Genomic DNA, 17,584 nt, shown 5'->3' on the forward strand with positions numbered 1-17,584 from the left:
CTGTAGCTCCTGGCCGTCCTAGAACTTGATTGGGACTTTTTTTTTAACCTCAGCCCATATCAGTCCCTTTGCACACCTGAAGTGATCTCTCCTGCTTCTTAAACACTCCCTGTACTTTATTTTATTTGTTTCATCTTATGCCATGTTATTGCCCAAGTAGTGCTTTACAATTGACCAAAGTACTTTTGAATCTATGACTTTATTTAGTCTTCACAACCAGTCCATGAGGTATGTCTTATCACAAAGGATGAAACCAACACTTGAAAAGCAAAGAGTGACTTGCTCAAGTTTTCAACTAAAACGAACATCTTAAGGTTAAGACAGAAATCCAAGCCTTCAGGAACATAAGCCCCAAGCTTTGTTCATTACTGCCTTTCTTGTTGCCTGAGTCTGCACTTAAATACAAGTTTGAATACATCTCTTTCCAAATTGTCAGCAAGTTACTTAAAGTTGTATATGATTCCCCCAGAACACATATTAATATATGAATGAGCCCCTTCATATTTTAAATGTAATGCAGTTTAATGTTCTTTCTCTGTAAAAATCATGCTTCCCCTTTTGAGCCTTATTTTCCCATCATTTTATTTTTTAAAGTAGATGTGAAACTTACTAAATATATTACAAGTAATAAACCTAGAGCTTTATGTAATGAATTTAATTGCCCTACATTGTTGCCTTTGGAAGTGTCATATGAGAAATTTCTTGGAGAGCCAAGTGGTTGGAAAAGTGTTGCTTCCATGAGACATTGCTTTGTGTTCTCCTTTTAGACAGTGAAGACAATTCAACTGACCTCTCCATTTTCAGACTGGCCTTTAGGAAGCTCAGAGCCAAATCAGTAATCCATTATTCATCATATATCCCTCAGTCATACAGCTGTATAGATCTTTATTCTCATCATAAGTTTTCCCTCTTTTTATACTTTAATAGTGACTTCCTGTTGTAGTTTGCATAGTCCTGATTGCAAATTTATATTTTATCATTTTCTTGCATCTTCCCCAAAAGCCAACTAAAATTCTTTGAAGTGGGTTATAAGTACTCTAGCCTTTATTAATTTTAAAAGTTCACAGTAGAAGTGTAAAAAATTTGTCATTCTACCTATTAGACTATGAACTCTTTGAGACCAGTGTTCTAGATTCCTTTCCGTATTCATGAACCTAGCATAGCCCCCAGTTAGTGTGCTTAGATGTAAATTGGAAACTAAGAGTTATAAATATCAGTAGGATCTTGGCTAGAAATTACAAACTGTAAATAACTAATGCCCCCTTAATTCTGTACCCTCTTCTCAGAGTGAGGATGAGACCAACTTCCTGGCTCTGAAGTAAGATTGGTCTTTATTGAAATCCATTAAAAGAAGTTAAAAACAAGTTAAAAGTTTTCAAAACAGGAAGTTTGTGTTTGTTTTTATGTTATAGTGTGGGATTTTTTCCAATGTAACCTCAAGATGACTTTTTGTCTCTTTTTCCAGATCTTTGTAGAGTTTGATGGCTGTAACTGGAAGCAGCACTCCTGGGTTAAAGTTCACGCTGAAGAAGTTATTGTACTTTTGCTGGAAGGGTCTCTAGTATGGGCACCTCGGAAGGACCCAGTCCTTATCCAGGGCACTCGAGTCTCAATTGCACAGTGGCCAGCCCTGGTGAGTGACTTTTATTGGCTAGAAACATATTTGGGCTTTATTCCTATTCTATATGGTATTTATGCAATAGCTGAACTCTTTAGAATTCCCCAAACTCTAATGCTTTGTCCTTAACAGGCTTTTATTCTGAAGTTACTAAAGCAAAAATTGGGAGAGATCTCTTCTCCTGTGCTTTCTGAAATGTTTTATATTAAGTAACACTTGATACTTTGTTTCTAAATTTTTCACCTTTCTTTTCTCATAATAATATTATAAAACAATGTAGTTCTTAAAGTCTGTTTTTTTCCCATAGAAACTGTTTTGTTTCCAGCTTTAGTGAGGTAGAATTGACATATAACATTGTATAAGTCTGTGTACAAGGTGATGATTTTATATTTATAGTGAAATAATGATTACAGTAAGGTTAACAGTTCTATGTCTCACATAGTTACATTTTTGTGTATGTGGTAAGAACTCTTCTTTTTTAGCTTTGCAGAACAAGAACATTTTAAAAATCTCAGTAAAGTATAATAATCTCATTGTTTTATAGAGTACCTTCCTACATATTATCTAATTTGCTTCTCACAATACATACATGGTAAGAACTTTTAAGATTTGCTCTCTTAGCAACTTTCAAGTATACAGCATAGCGTTATTAACTATAGTCACCATGCTGTACATTAGATCCTCAGAATTTACTCTTCTTATTACTGTAGCTTATACCCTTTGACCACTTTTACCCATTTCCCACATTCCCCCTACCCCTGGCAGCCACCAATATATTCTGTGTCTATGAGTTCAGTTGTTTTATATTCCACATGTAATTGAAATCATACCATATCTGTCTTTCTCTGTCTGACTTATTTGACTTAGCATAGTGCCTTGGAGATTCAGCTGTGTTGTTGTAAATGGCAGGATTTCCTCCTTTTTTATGGCTGAATAATGTTTCCTTGTGTATAATATTTGTGTGTGTGTGTATGCACTGCATTTTCTTTATCCATTCATTCACCACTGGACACGTAGGTTGTTTCCTTATCTTGGCTGTTGTAAATATCGCTGCAGTGAACATGAGGGTACAGATATCTCTTCAAGACAGTGATTTCGTTTCTTTTGGATAAAGACTCAGCAGTGGGATGTTGAATCACATGGTAGTTTCTGTTTTTAATTTTTCTGAGGAACCTCTGTACTGTTCTCTGTAGTGGCTGCACCAGTTCACATTCCCACTGATGGCACAAGGGTCCCCTCCTCTTTGTCTTTCATTTAGGTATGAGGTGATTGATTATTCATTGTGGTTTTGATCTGCATTTCCCTGAAGTTAGTGAGGTTGAGTCCCTTTTCATGTACCTGTTGCCCATTTGTCTGTTTTTAGAAAAATATCTATTCAGGTGATATGCTCATTTTTTAAATCAGACTATTTGTGAGGAATTTTTTGTTTTTAGCATTTTAAATCACCCATTTGTTAGTTGGAAAAGTTAGAAGCATAGACACTTTGTGTACCACTTCTTAGCTCAGACTCTCACAAGGCAAAAATCTAGTTCTCCTATGACTAACCAAATTAAATAATGCTCAAAACAAACATTTTTAACCTATTGATTTTACATATCATCACCTACTGAACTCTTTTCAATTTGTTTTTAAAGCCACTTTCCAGTTGAACTTTTATTTATTTATTTATTTTCCAGTTGAACTTTTAGAAGAAGCTCAAATTGATCTTGGTCCCTGGGTGACTTTTGTAGGCAGATTATTTAAGAAACACTAAATATGAATTTACCCATGCATTTTTATATCACTGATCATTTTAGAAATCTCACAAAGGTTTCAAGAGTTCTAGAGATGATAATGGTGTAACTCTTTATTCTGAGAGCTTACTGTAATGTAACCTTCTTTAAGCCTGACAAGATTAGTTAGATTGCAAAAGAGAATGAGGAATTTCTTATTCTTATCCTTTTTAGCTGTTAATAAGGCTATTGAGCTGACTTTATGCTCTAGTTTGCTTCATATGATTATTTGAGGACAGATGGTGGGTTAGGAATGACTCTCAGAACTTATGCTTTAGCTTATCTGAATTTACTGAGGTGAAAGATATATATTAATAATGGATATTTTCTTTGCAGCTAGATATTCAGTTTAATTGTTGTTTATTTTCTCTCCCAAGTACTAATCTATTTCTTGTCATTGTATTTCACAGACTTTCACTCCCCTGGTAGATAAACTCGGTTTGGGTTCTGTGGTTCCAGTTGAATACCTTCTGGATCGGGAGCTTCGTTTCCTGTCAGATGCTAATGGGTTGCATTTGTTTCAGGTACGTATCAGTTGGTCTAGTCCTGAATTTATTTCTCTCTCTGCTAATTTCTCTGTTGATTATAAATAGAGTGTTTCCTCTTCTCTTTTAATGTTGAAGCAAGTACTTTCTCCCAGTAATTCCATGTGCTTTTTTTTTTTTTTTAATCCATGTGCCTTTTAAAGTTTCTTTGCTCCCTTGAAAAGTACATTTGGTGACTGAAGCTTCTTTTCTCCCCTCCACACCCCCACCTTACCCTAAAACCACTTTACACTTAAGACCACAGTTCCACAGAAGTAGTGACTTTCCAGAGGTGTCTGCTTCTGTAACTTGTCTGAGAAGGGCCTATACCTTTGCCAGTGGCAGGGAGGCTGGGAATTTGGGCTGGTTCCAACCAACATTAAATACTGAAGAGCTTAGATACATTTTTAGTTACAAAAAAGGGATAGGTTAGTTTAAATAAGCTAGTATCTGAGTTAGAGTTTCAGAATTTATGGATGATAATATTTATTTCTCACAAGAGTTATTGTCTGAATGTTAAAATTTAGGAGACTTCCAAGAGTTTTGCTGTCTTATTGAGGCAACCAAGAGCAATGTTTACTAAACTGTGCTTTGTGAAATATTTTTTCTTTTATTTTCTTTGTTTTGTGAAATATTAATGATGATTTTTTTTTTTTTGTCAAGATGTCTTCCTGCCTCATTAGGCCTCACTCCCTCTCATCAGTCTTGTTTTATTCATCTTTGTAATCCTAGTGCTTGTATGAATAGGCTCTCAGTGATGTGGATAAGTATCAAAATAACAAGATTTACAGGGAATAAAATGTTTTACAGTCAAATAAGTATGAAGAACATTTACCTGAACATGCTTTTTTCCTGCATGTCTTCTCAGAGCCTTTAAATGTACTATTGTATGTAGAAAGATATAGTATGCTGTTGTCCCTTTAACAACACAGGTTTTAACTACATTGGTCCACTTAGTGTATGGATGTTCTTCAATCAATATAGTACCTATAAATTAAGATGGCTTTTTTTCACTGTGTCTTTTCATTTAGATGTCTAATGTTGGTAATACTTTTGACATCTGTAGTGTTTTGTTTTATATAAGGCAGTCTTTTTTTTTTTCCGGCTATGCTGGGTCTTCGTTGCTGTAGAGGCTTTTCTTTAATTGCGGCAAGTGGGGGCTACTCTCTAGTTGCGGTGTGTGGGCTTCTCATTGTGGTGGCTTCTCTTGTTGCAGAGCATGGGCTCCAGGGCACACAGGCTTCAGTAGTTGCAGACCACAGGCTCTAGAGCACAGGCTCAATAGTTGTGGTGACATGTAGGATATTTTCAGATCAAGGGCCAAACCCGTGTCTTCTGCATTGGCAGATAGATTCTTTACCACTGAGCTACCAGGGAAGCCCTGAATAAGGCAGTCTTGATGTAGTGCGTTGACAGATAGTTCATCTTGTAAACAGACATCATGAACATAGGGTATCAATAAATACATACAGTACTCTCTTCCTCAAGATTTCAGTATTCTCTTTTCTCTTGCTTACTTTATTATAAGAATACAGAAAAATATATATGATATACACAATATATGTCAATCAACTATTTATGTATCAGTAAGGCTTCCAATCAACAGTAAGCTATTAGGAGTTAAGTTTTGGGTGAGTCAAACATACACAGATTTTTGACTGGATGGGTTGGGGAAGCAGTTGATGTCCTGCCCCCTTCCCACTTTCTTCAAGGGAGGTATAATATTTCCTAAACCTAAATGATTGTAGCATCTTTAACTTTTGTAGAGCATCTTGTAGTCAGACTAGGGTTCTTTGGAACATTTTGACATATGCTGATGTAGAGCTCCTCAAGGGTATAATTTTTCTCTTCTGGTTAGATATTATTGCTATTTATTTCAGTATTCAGTTGTTTCTTCTTTTATCTTTACTAGATGGGAACAGATAGCCAAAACCAGATTCTTTTGGAACATGCTGCTCTGAGAGACACAGTTAATGCTTTGATCAGTGACCAAAAGCTACAAGAGATATTCAGCCGAGGTAAGAATAGTCTTCTGTCCTTGAATTCTGAATCGGGTGTATGGCCAATGTTGAAAGTGATAGAATGGGGAGAACACCATGCAACTCTTAAAACATCTGTGCTTATCTTCTTTTTGTGGGTAGTGTCACAAGTAACTCTAGTTAGCTGGATCTCTAGAATGGATTGGAAAAATAGGATCTCCCTCCAACCAGTTTCCTTTTTGTATTATCTTTCATAATATGCAATTTTGTCTTTTTAAAAATTTCTTTATTTCTTAAATATTTAGTAAGGACTAACCTTGCAGTCAACACAGTGTTAAGGTACTTGGATTTAACCACAAGCTAGAAAATCTCTGCCCTTGTTAAGCATACTGTCTTGTAAGGTTCAGTGGACCAAAGACTATTAACACCAACAAATAACAACTTAGAGTGTAACGTATGTTCATAAAGGAAGGTGTCCACAGACTCATTCACATTAAGAGCATGTTAACTTTTAAGAATGAAAACAAAAGAGATTTATTAACTTTTTCATTTTACATACAGATTTTGCCCAAGATTATATACAAAGGGTAGACTCTGGCTTCATTTATCCTTCCCTTCATGTTGTACATCTGCTCTTTGTCCTTCCTGACCTCATGATAATAATGATTTTCAGTGAAATAGGGCTCTTGGTTCTCTTTTGTCAAACTAAATCTAAATAGGTAAAGGTAGGAAAACTGGCCTCTTTGGAGAAGGGACGTATCAGTGTGAAATGATGTCTAATGATCAAGGAAAGGTATGAGAGAGGAAAAACAGTGAGGAAAAATAGGTAGCAGTGAGAAGGAAATCAAAGGACAGGATAAGACGTAGACATATATATGAATGTGTATAGAAAAATTAAGCTTAATTATAGCTCTGAAAGATAATTAAAATAAGCAGTGATTTAACTATATAGTCTCAAATGTATAAGATATGTAGGAGAGAGAAACTGTTGTTCTTAGAGGGCCAGCTGAAATTGTAGGGTAACATTACCTGCTGAAAAAGTAATATCTTTGAAACTCTATGTTCTTAGGAAGACAGGTGCTATATTTGTTCAGATTATTATTAGAGCAGAGGCTGGAAACCTCATAAATTGAATTCTCCACCTACTGTATTGAAAGTATGATAGCAAAGGGCAAATGGTTATGTGTCATTCCTATGCTAACATAACAAAATAGTACATTCAACTTACTAGCCTTCTTTTTTTAAGTATATGTCAGATAGATCTGTGTATATTTTCATATTATCTATAGTTTTTTTACTTGTAAGTTGCCTTTCTCTTTCCTATATTACTTCTCGAATTGGAAGATTGAGGCAGAACCTAGGATATTCTAAGAAATCTCCAAATAAAATTTACAAAAGTCACTGGGAAAAACTATGTTTTATTTTTAAATTGCTGTGTATAGTAAGTCTGAAATTGCTCATTTATTCAACTCCATACAAGAGGATTGAAAATGCCAATAAGTCTTCTCTCTGTTTCTGATTTTTAGGAATAATCATGAAATACAGCTTAGCCAAAAATATTCAGTACTGACTGATCTCTTCTTTAGGTCCCTACAGTGTTCAAGGTCACAGGGTCAAAGTATACCAGCCAGAGGGAGAAGAAAGTTGGCTCTGTGGTGTTGTAAGCCATCAAGACTCCATCACCCGTCTTATGGAGGTGTCTGTAACTGAGGTGAGGCTCTGTGTTATTTTGTCTGCGGTCCATCCATCCCCTTACCATAGGTGGTATGGAGTAAGGGAGCACTTCATTACATGTAAGAAGAGTTGGGTTCCATCTCTGGCTTTATCACTTTTGATTCTATCACCTTGAGAAAGGCTGTTCTACTTTTTCAACCTCAGTGTTCTCATCTGTAAATTAGATGTAATTAGGTAACCACCCTTGGCCTCACAGTATGTGTTTTGGGAACTAAGATGATGTATTCAAAAGTGCTTTGAAATCTTTAGAACAGTAGACAGATGTGAAATGCTATTATCATTATTTTATCATATTCATAATGTTTATTATTTACAGATCTAATCAATTAGCATTTGCTTCTATAATACTTATGCCACTCTCCCCTAGATGCTGATAAAATGAATTGTTTTCTAAGGAAATAAGTAGAAAAAACATAGCATCTATAACTACCTGGAGAATTATCTATCAAAAACAAGAGTATTTTGAGGCAAACACATATATATTTATAACACCTTTGAATTGGTTTCAGACTTGCCCTCAGCAGTCACATGTAATATGAGCATATGATTTTAGTTATTTCTTTATTTACTTTATTAAATTATTCCATCTTCATTTACAAATTTCAAGTGATACACATATTTATAAAATAGATCATGAAAGCCATCCCTTCCCATAGGCAAATATTACTCCTGACAGTGGTACCCACCATTAACAGTTTGGTATATATTCCATATTCTTCCAAATACTTTCTCTCTATGTGTGTATATGATATTTTTATACTGTCTTATTTACGTAAGAACTGTATAAATCATACTGTACTAACAAATGGGATCATATGATACACGTAGTTCTTTGATTTAAGTTTTTAACTTAATTTTAATTTATTAGCATCATTCTCTGTAAATATATATAGAAATCTACTTCATTCTTTAAAAACAGATACATACTATCCACTGAATTGATGTATTATAACTAATTTAATTTAAAATTGATGGACATTTAAAAATCATTTCCAGTATTTTACTAATACAAATAATGCCTCAGTGAATATCCTTGAGCATATATCATCATACATTTTTCACATTATTTATTTCTTGAAATAAATTCCCAAGTGTGTAATTGCCAGGTCAAAGGATATACACATTAAGTCTGACAGTATCTGTCAAATTGGCCCCTGCCAAAACCTTTAGTTTTTTTTCTGAAGGTTTCTTTTTTCTTTTAAATTTTATTATTTATTTACATTTATTTTTGGCTTTGCTGGGTCTTCGTTGCTTCAGGGTCTATGGGCTACTCTCTAGTTGCGATATGCAGGCTTCTCATTGTGGTGGCTTCTCTTGTTACAGAGCTCTGGCTCTGACACTGGCAGGGCTTCAATAATTTAAGCACACAGGCTCAGTAGTTGTGGCTCCTGGGCTCTAGAGCACAGGCTCAGCAGTTATAGCTCACAGACTTAGTTACCACAGCATGTAGGATCTTCCTGGACCAGGGATCAAACCCGTGTCTCCTGCATTGGCAGGTGGATTCTTCACCAGTGAGCCACCAGGAAAGTTCATTTTTTTGTTTGTTTGTTTTTTTAATTACAGAATAGGAAGGTTTTAGAGATGCAGAATTTGAAATTAGTAACCCTAAAAGAGACAATTGAGCGTTGAACTCAATTTTTTCATTCATTCATTTAACAAATATTTGAGTGCTTGCCATATTCTAGACCTTGTTTCAAATGTTGTTATTCCGGCAGTGAATTAAATAATAGAGATACCTATTCATGGAGCTTTCATTCTATCAGGGAAGTAGAAACAAATAGAGATAATTGCATAGATTATGTAAGAAAAAATACATAATTATGTCTTTGGTGGGCAGGCATTAAATCTTTCTCCTCTTTTCTTATTTCTATCCCCCTCCTTCTATAGAGTGGTGAGATCAAGTCCGTAGATCCCAGACTGATCCATGTGATGCTCGTGGATAATTCGGCGCCTCAGAGCGAGGTACAGTAATAGAGTGAGTCTCTGAGCAGACTCATGAGCTTGCATTATCCTGTTACATAGACTTCATTATGTGTGTGTTATCCATGTTAATAGGTTTGGGTTTCAAGCTCTGACCACTGTACAGTTCTTGCTCTTACCACAGTGGAGGGAGGATAATCTCAAGAAAGAGACCTAGTCTGAACAAACCCTTTTCATTATGGCTATGTTGCCTAACTGTTTTAAAATGGCCTACCTTTTCCTTACATTTTTTTAGGACAGGTATATTTAAAAGATACAATAGACAAAGCTGTATTAATAAGCGGTAGTAGTATTCATAACCTACCCAGTAATAAGAAATGGAGAAGAAGCTACATCCTTTTTTCTTTCCATTAGGTGGTAGTGAGCTCCAAGGAAATCTGAAATTTCGTATCCCAAGAAGAGTTCAAACTAAACTAGTGCCTAGTTCAGTGCTCAGCACACAGTGGATTACTCCATAGTTTCTGAATCAGACCAACTCTTGGTTCATTCAGAATTATCATAACCCATTAAAAGACGCATTGTAAATCAGTGCCTGAACCAATCAAGGAATCCTGTATGAATTTCCTTCAGTAGGACATTGACTTGGACAGCCATCTGCCCATATATTCTTCATAGTTTTCTTAGCACCTGTGTTTGTATTGCTCTCTTGGCTGCTCCTGCTGGGTATACAGTTCTTCCTCTTCTTTATCCAGTCATTTTGGTTGATAAAACAAGATTGGGGTAGGAAAAGAAGAATTGGTAAAATTTAATAGTTCTTTACTACATGTTATATTATTACAAATAGGATAAGTCTCTTGACTGTGTTTCCATGGCTGAAAAACACTTGTTACTTTGATGCTGTATTGGGTCCTTTTTTTATTTCCTTCCTCATTTCATTTGTTCTTTAAGCACCTATTATATGCTAGGTACATTTAGATTATGCCATATATAGCTAGGGAGTACTGGTCTGAGTGTTCTAATGTACTCACATGTGAGTAGCTCACCATTAGTAGGACATATAAGTTGTTGCTCAGGGAAATTGCTGTGAGCCAGGCTCTGTAAGTTGGCTGAATGGGTTAAAGGTGAGGTCTTTGGTTTTCAGCAACAGACGTTGATTCTTCTGTTTTCAGCTTTGCCATGGTGTGACTATCTTCTTAGCTAGAAAAATACAATTATTGACAGATCTGCCAAGTTTTACAGTAACGCTTCTTAGAGATCCAAGTTCACCTCATTTTCTTGGAAAGAGTGAGAAAGAAAGGAGATTTCAGTGATCGTACTTAAATACTTCACAGCACTGAAAACTGAGTGATGATAGAGGTTGAAGAACGGGTAAAAAGATTTTTAAATGATCAAATGAAAATAATTTTTAACAAACAGAAACAGTTCTTAAATGAAAGATTTAGAAACTTAGATTAATATTACCAAAAGTATGGGAGAAATAAGTAAATCTTGAGCTTTGGTTAATGTTTTCAGAAGGAAATTAAGGGGGAAAAATGAAGACAGAAAAAAAAGAAGAGAAAACTAGCAAGAAGAAATGAAAAATTTGAAAAAAATTCAGTTATAAGAGCTATAATAATTGATTACAACAAAGATACAGATCTGCACAAAGAATCTATATGTATTCAAGGGCAATGAGAGTCGATTAATCAAACTGGTAAATAATAACAGCGTTGCCACCCCAGCATATTATCTAAATGAAACTATCTGAAAGTTAGCTAAATGCAGCTAAAAAGAAATAATAGGATATCAGTCTAAGAATGTTCCAGGTATACGTTGCCTGAGAGAGTGTTAACTGTGTCCTAAGCCTCTGTCCTCTTGTCCTTCTCAGGGAAATAGTTTTCACTCAGAGATAGGAATTGCCCCCTTCTAATTCTGTGTCTTTTAAGGTTACTGACCTTTCAAATAAGGCTAAATAAGATTTCGTGAGATAGGATGAAATTACTAAAAGAGCTAAGAGATTTGAGTTTTTGGTTATGGTAGCCTGCCTTTTTAGTTTTCCCCCTGTTTGTATCTAATGCTCTGAAATAAGATCTGGAAATTGTTTGTGTTCTTTATAGTGTCCATAAGAGCAACCCAAACCTGTCTCTGTTGGGCTCACTTTTCCTCTGGTCACAGACTCATAAGTGTTCCTTTTCCTATTGTTAAGTTGTCACCAGTTTTTAGTGACTTCTGGATAGAGGAGATTTTTATATTTCAATACTTTCCAGTTTCTGTCAAACAAGGAGATAAATATAAAGCAGATTTTTTTTTTCCCCCACCAAGGGGCAAGTAAGTTCCCAGACTAGCTTTATCAGTCCATTTTGTAAAAGAAATTCCACAAATTTTTAAAATCCTGAAAAAAGTCCATTTAAGAAAGGAGTACATTTCATTTAAGGGAAGTTTTGCCAAGTGAGTTAACCTCTAGTAACTATTATCTTGAATATGTGTGTGTAAATTGAACCACAGGAAGATTGGAACTTTTTAACAAAGGGGATGTCTTAGAGCTGGCATTGGAATTTGGCAATCTGTCCCAGCTTTGATTGTCTGCTTCTAGAGATGGGAAAGAGCTAATGGTTTATGGTTTTCACAGGATGGAAAGTCCCTTGTAATAAATCTTTTTTGAATTTTGTTTTGTAGGGGGGTACGTTAAAAGCAGTAAAATCTTCCAAAGGAAAGAAGAAGAGAGAGAGCATAGAGGGGAAAGATGGCCGGAGGAGGAAAAGTGCTTCGGACTCTGGGTGTGACCCTGCATCAAAGAAATTGAAAGGAGACAGGGGTGAAGTAGACAGTAATGGGAGCGATGGAGGCGAGGCAAGCCGAGGGCCCTGGAAAGGAGGGAATGCCAGTGGAGAGCCAGGGCTGGATCAGAGAACCAAGCAGCCACCGACTACATTTGTCCCCCAGATTAACCGCAACATTCGCTTTGCCACTTACACCAAAGAAAACGGCAGGACTCTGGTGGTGCAGGATGAGCCTGTGGGTGGGGACACACCTCTACCTTTCACTCCGTATTCTACAGCCACAGGTCAGACACCTTTGGCCCCAGAGGTGGGTGGAGCCGAAAATAAAGAGGCAGGAAAAACACTGGATCAAGTTGGCCAGTGTATGGTGGCTTCAGCAGCTGTGGTCACTACCGCCAGCTCCACCCCAACCACGGTGAGGATCTCAGACACTGGCCTTGCAACAGGGACTGGGCCGGAAAAACAGAAAGGCAGCTGGTCGCAGGCCCCAGGAGAGGTGAGTTGTTTCAGGGGCAGATTTGCAAGATGTGGGTTCACACTTTGACCCTACTTTGTTCTTAACACATTAAAAAGCATCTCAGATGCCATAGGAAAGGAGTATTTCTGAGATGTGTTTAAATTGTATTCTGTGGATAATCCTTTACTGCTTGTTGGACAAATGTGTATATTCTTAAAACTTTCTCAGCTCTTAAAAGTCACCTGAACAGTTGGGCTAATCAAAACTTGATTATACAATCCAATTTAATGTGTCATTAAAATAGATCTAATGGGGAATCTTTTAAATTCAGTTATCTATTTATTTAGTTCGTGTAGTGGTTTAGCCTCCACCAGGCCTTTGAGAGGCAAGGTTAATGAATTATAGTGTTGGAAACAGTGAACACTATAATTAGGGCTATGTGAAAGCTACTATTTCCAACCCATTTTCAGTTCATCATTTTCTATATTTTCCTTTGAGGCTGGGCCGCTTTGATAGGACCATAGAAGGTTTTTTTCCCCTCTTAACTTAATCTTTTAAGCCTTACTTGGAAATTTTGATTGAATTAATCGTGGTAGTATCCATCTTGCTAGGTTCTTTATCTGATATGCATATATTGTTGCTGAAATGGAACTTTTGTTAAATAAATTTAACATCAAGTTGGCTCCCCAGTCAAATTTGAAACAGTATCAAAATCAGTTCTTATATTCTTTTGGCTCTTATTTTGGTCACCAAAGTATGATTAATGACGCTGGCCATATTTTCTTTTCAAATTGGCTATTAATTCAAACTGGAATATGAAATACAAATAAAATACTAAATGACTTTTATAAATTATGTGTAAGAAACTACTGTGTGCTAAGTACTGTATATTATAAACAAAGAATTGAAATCCTATTTAAAGGAGCTCACATCCTAAAATGGAATCATTTTATAACAGTGTCATATAAAACATGGCATATACATTTCATCTGACTTCTTCCCCTCCATAGCAGATCCAGTTTCTTAATCTCTGGTGTGCAGGGATGGGGAGGGAGGTGAAGTGCCAAGGCGGAAGAAGAGAAGGCCTGTAAATACAAAGTTTACAGTCTTCATGATTTGTTCTCTGTTAGTTTACCAGCATTCCCAAGAGAACTAGGTGGAGATCTTATGTGGATTTCTCCTCTGTTTAAGTCATCATATTGCCCACATTGATTAAAATTAGATCCATGTCAAAGGCAGAATAGATGTAAATGGGGATTACAAAACAGAGCAAATATTACATGCTTCACGAAGAGATCCACTGAATACTGTTGTTCTTGGAGTAGCAAATCTGAATAGGTGAAGTGCAGATTCAGGGGGCATTTTCCAAGCAGGTCTGAGAAATTTCTGTGACTGTATCAGTAACTTTACTAGTGGGTTAGCCTAGGTATTCTCTTGGGATATGATTTAAAAGTCCAGAAATGGATGTTTCCATCATGAACCAGGGACACAGCCCCTCAGGAAACTTCCTGCCCTAAAAATTGTGTTGAAATCAGTTTGTCATCACTTTCTTATAAGAAAAGGATTTGAAATTTAATCAGTTGTAGGAAAATGAAAGAGCATCCAATTATTTTTCATTCATGTGTGTAATTTTTATATAATTTTATTTATTTATTATTTAATATTTTTGGCTGTGCTGGGTCTTCATTGCTGCACTGTCTTTTCCTCTAGTTGCAGTGAAAGGGCTTTTTACTGTGGTGACTTCTCTGGTTGCAGAGCATGGGTTCTGGGTGCTCAGACTTCAGTAGTTGAGGCACATGGGCTCAGTAGTTTCTGCTTCTGGGGTCTAGAACACAGGCTCAGTTGTGATGCACGGGCTTAGTTGCTCCACGACCATGTGGGATACTCCTGGATTAGGGATGGAACCCATGTCTCCTGCACTGGCAGGAGGATTCTTTACCACTGAGCCACCAGGGAAGTCCATGTGTGTGTTTATTTTTAGAGAGTAACTTTAGTAGTGAAACCTGAGATCCTTATGCTCATTCCTTGCAGTCATGCAGGTGTCAAGGGACCTGGCCAGATCCAGCCAGTGAAACAACAGCATAGCGTCAGTGCTGTGTCTGTCTATTCTCTTCTTTTTATTTGGAGGAGTTTTAAGTCAGTGGTTTTTGGTTAGTGGAAAGGAAAAGAAAAAAGGAGCATGAACTAACTTATTGAAATGCCATAAACTGGTCTCTGTAGCAGATGTTACCTGGAGGCAAGCCATAGAGGGCCTGCCTGGTTCTCATGCCTCTTTGCCACCCTCAAAGAAAGTCCTAATGTAGACTCCTCTTACATAGTTAAAGAAGAAACTCCCCGCTAATCCCGCTTTTTTTGAACAACACCCTTTCATTTATCTGGTATATGTTACATTTCTAAAAATTAAGTTAACACATAAAATTTACCATTTATACCATTTGAAGTGTACAGTATCACGGCATTTATATATTCACAATGTTATGCAACCATCACTACTACATAAAAAAATTTTCTTCTCCCCCAAGAGAAACTCCATATCTATTAAGCAGTCATGAAATAATTTTTATTTCTAATACTTTAAAGTGAATATAAGTATTATGTGAGTACTTGTACCTACCTGCCTATGGATATTTCTCTGTACTATCCACATATATGAGTGTGTGATATACTACATGAAAGTGATTCTAACCCCTCTTTATGTACACATCCTTCTTTATCCAAATGAAGTTAGCATTTTTAAGGTATGAAAAAAAGAATTTTTTTTTTCATTCTCCAGTTTGTTATGCTGAATGCTTTTGTTGGTGGGTGTTATCAGTATCTACAGTTTTCCACTTTGGAGACTTGTTAAATCATAATGATAACAGAAGTGTTCAGTAACTGGTATGTCTCTTTAATTTAGCACCTTTAGGTCTAACTTTTAAGAGAAACAGATAATTCAGCTTTTACGTTGACTTGGGTCCATCTTAGCGATTTTCAGACAGTTTCAGACAAGCAATTTTCCTTAATGTACAATGAGCTTTTCATAGGGCTGAAGTCACTTTTGTAAGAGTGGGCGATTTGCAATGACTTAAATCAACCAAAACTTTAACCATAGCCCCTAAGGTCTTAGAGGTAGATTAATATTACAGGGTCACTAGTAATATTTCACTCTATTTCAAACTAAAAGCTCATTTACATTCGGGTACCCCTTTCTTCAGTTCCCTGGCAGAGTCTTCACTTCTAAATAGATAACTTAGAAGCCTACACAGCCTCCTGGTGCTTTGACCATCATCTGGCTGACAGCCAAGGGTATCATTTCATCCTGCCATCTCTGTCTCACCTTGCTAAAGACCCCTCTGTGTTGTCTGTGGCAGTTTTCTTTCCTGGTGAAGTAACAGTTATAAGAGCAGTTTTCCTGGAATTGTAGGAGAGAAAAGTTGATTGACCCATAAGAAATGTTGGCCTAGGTCCAAGAAGATATCATAAGATTGTCAAGAGAAGCCAGCATCACTAACTCTGGCTATCTTCTTTTCAGAATTCAAGGAATTCTATCCTGGCCTCTTCTGGATTTGGAGCATCTCTCCCGGGTTCATCACAAGCTTTGACTTTTGGAAGTGGAAGGAGCCAGTCCAATGGGGTTCTTGCCACAGAGAACAAACCTTTGGGCTTCTCTTTTGGCTGTAGCCCAGCACCGGAGTCTCAGAAAGACTCTGATCTCTCCAAAAACTTGTTTTTTCAATGCATGTCCCAAACTTTACCCACCAGTAACTACTTCACTACCGTTTCAGAGAATTTGGCTGATGATTCCTCCAGTCGAGACTCATTTAAACAAAGCCTTGAGAGCCTCTGTAAAGGAAGATCCACTCTCGGAGCAGACAGTAAATCAGGCTCTAAGGCTGGCAGCTCTGTGGATCGGAAAGTGCCTGCAGAGTCCATGCCCACCCTCACGCCAGCCTTCCCACGGAGCCTCCTAAATGCCCGCACCCCAGACAGTCATGAAAATCTATTTTTACAGCCCCCGAAACTGTCCCGAGAAGAGCCTTCTAACCCTTTCTTGGCATTTGTGGAGAAAGTTGAACATAGCCCTTTCAGCAGCTTTGCATCTCAGGCCTCAGGTAGCTCTTCCTCTGCTACCACTGTCACCTCCAAGGCAGCACCCAGCTGGCCCGAGTCTCACTCCTCTACAGATTCGGCATCTTTAGCAAAGAAGAAAACCCTCTTCATCACAACTGACTCCTCCAAACTGGTATCTGGTGTTCTGGGCTCAGCTCTTACCACTGGGGGGCCAAGCCTCTCTGCCATGGGGAATGGCCGCTCCAGTTCCCCCACCAGCAGCCTCACCCAGCCCATTGAGATGCCTACTCTCTCCTCCAGCCCCACAGAGGAGAGGCCAACTGTGGGGCCTGGGCAGCAGGACAATCCTCTCCTTAAAACCTTTAGTAACGTCTTTGGCAGGCACTCAGGCAGCTTTCTGTCCTCCCCAGCAGATTTTTCACAGGAGAACAAAGCTCCTTTTGAAGCTGTGAAAAGGTTCTCACTGGATGAGCGAAGCTTGGCTTGCAGACAGGACTCAGACTCCAGTACCAATAGTGACCTGTCAGATTTAAGCGACTCTGAGGAGCAGCTGCAAGCCAAGACCGGCCTGAAGGGGATTCCGGAGCACCTGATGGGGAAGCTGGGCCCCAATGGGGAACGCAGTGCTGAGCTGTTGCTGGGAAAAGGCAAAGGGAAGCAGGCCCCCAAGGGCCGGCCTCGGACTGCTCCCTTGAAAGGTGATCCTGCTGAGATTATCCATGGGTCTGGCTCTGGCACTTGCCTCAAATGCTTGCTGTGCTCTTGGGCAGC

At 37.6% G+C, this 17,584-nt stretch overlaps 1 protein-coding gene across 4 annotated transcripts in view; it reads left to right on the top strand.

Moving 5' to 3' along the window:
* Window positions 1-17,584, top strand: part of KDM3B (lysine demethylase 3B) — a 56,244-nt gene that overhangs the window by 10,705 nt on the left and 27,955 nt on the right. For 2 of the 4 annotated variants that reach the window (XM_020908370.2, XM_020908369.2), the window contains exons 2-8: window positions 1,466-1,633; window positions 3,801-3,914; window positions 5,827-5,932; window positions 7,480-7,604; window positions 9,515-9,589; window positions 12,203-12,802; window positions 16,275-17,511. In XM_020908370.2, coding sequence (XP_020764029.2) covers window positions 1,466-1,633; window positions 3,801-3,914; window positions 5,827-5,932; window positions 7,480-7,604; window positions 9,515-9,589; window positions 12,203-12,802; window positions 16,275-17,511 — 2,425 coding nt within the window. The remainder of the gene's footprint in view (window positions 1-1,465; window positions 1,634-3,800; window positions 3,915-5,826; window positions 5,933-7,479; window positions 7,605-9,514; window positions 9,590-12,202; window positions 12,803-16,274; window positions 17,512-17,584) is intronic. The other 2 variants (XM_070465436.1, XM_020908371.2) reach the window with 1 other exon arrangement.

This window comes from Odocoileus virginianus, chromosome 3, assembly GCF_023699985.2.
Source record: "Odocoileus virginianus isolate 20LAN1187 ecotype Illinois chromosome 3, Ovbor_1.2, whole genome shotgun sequence".
In the NCBI taxonomy this organism is placed as follows: domain Eukaryota; kingdom Metazoa; phylum Chordata; class Mammalia; order Artiodactyla; family Cervidae; genus Odocoileus; species Odocoileus virginianus.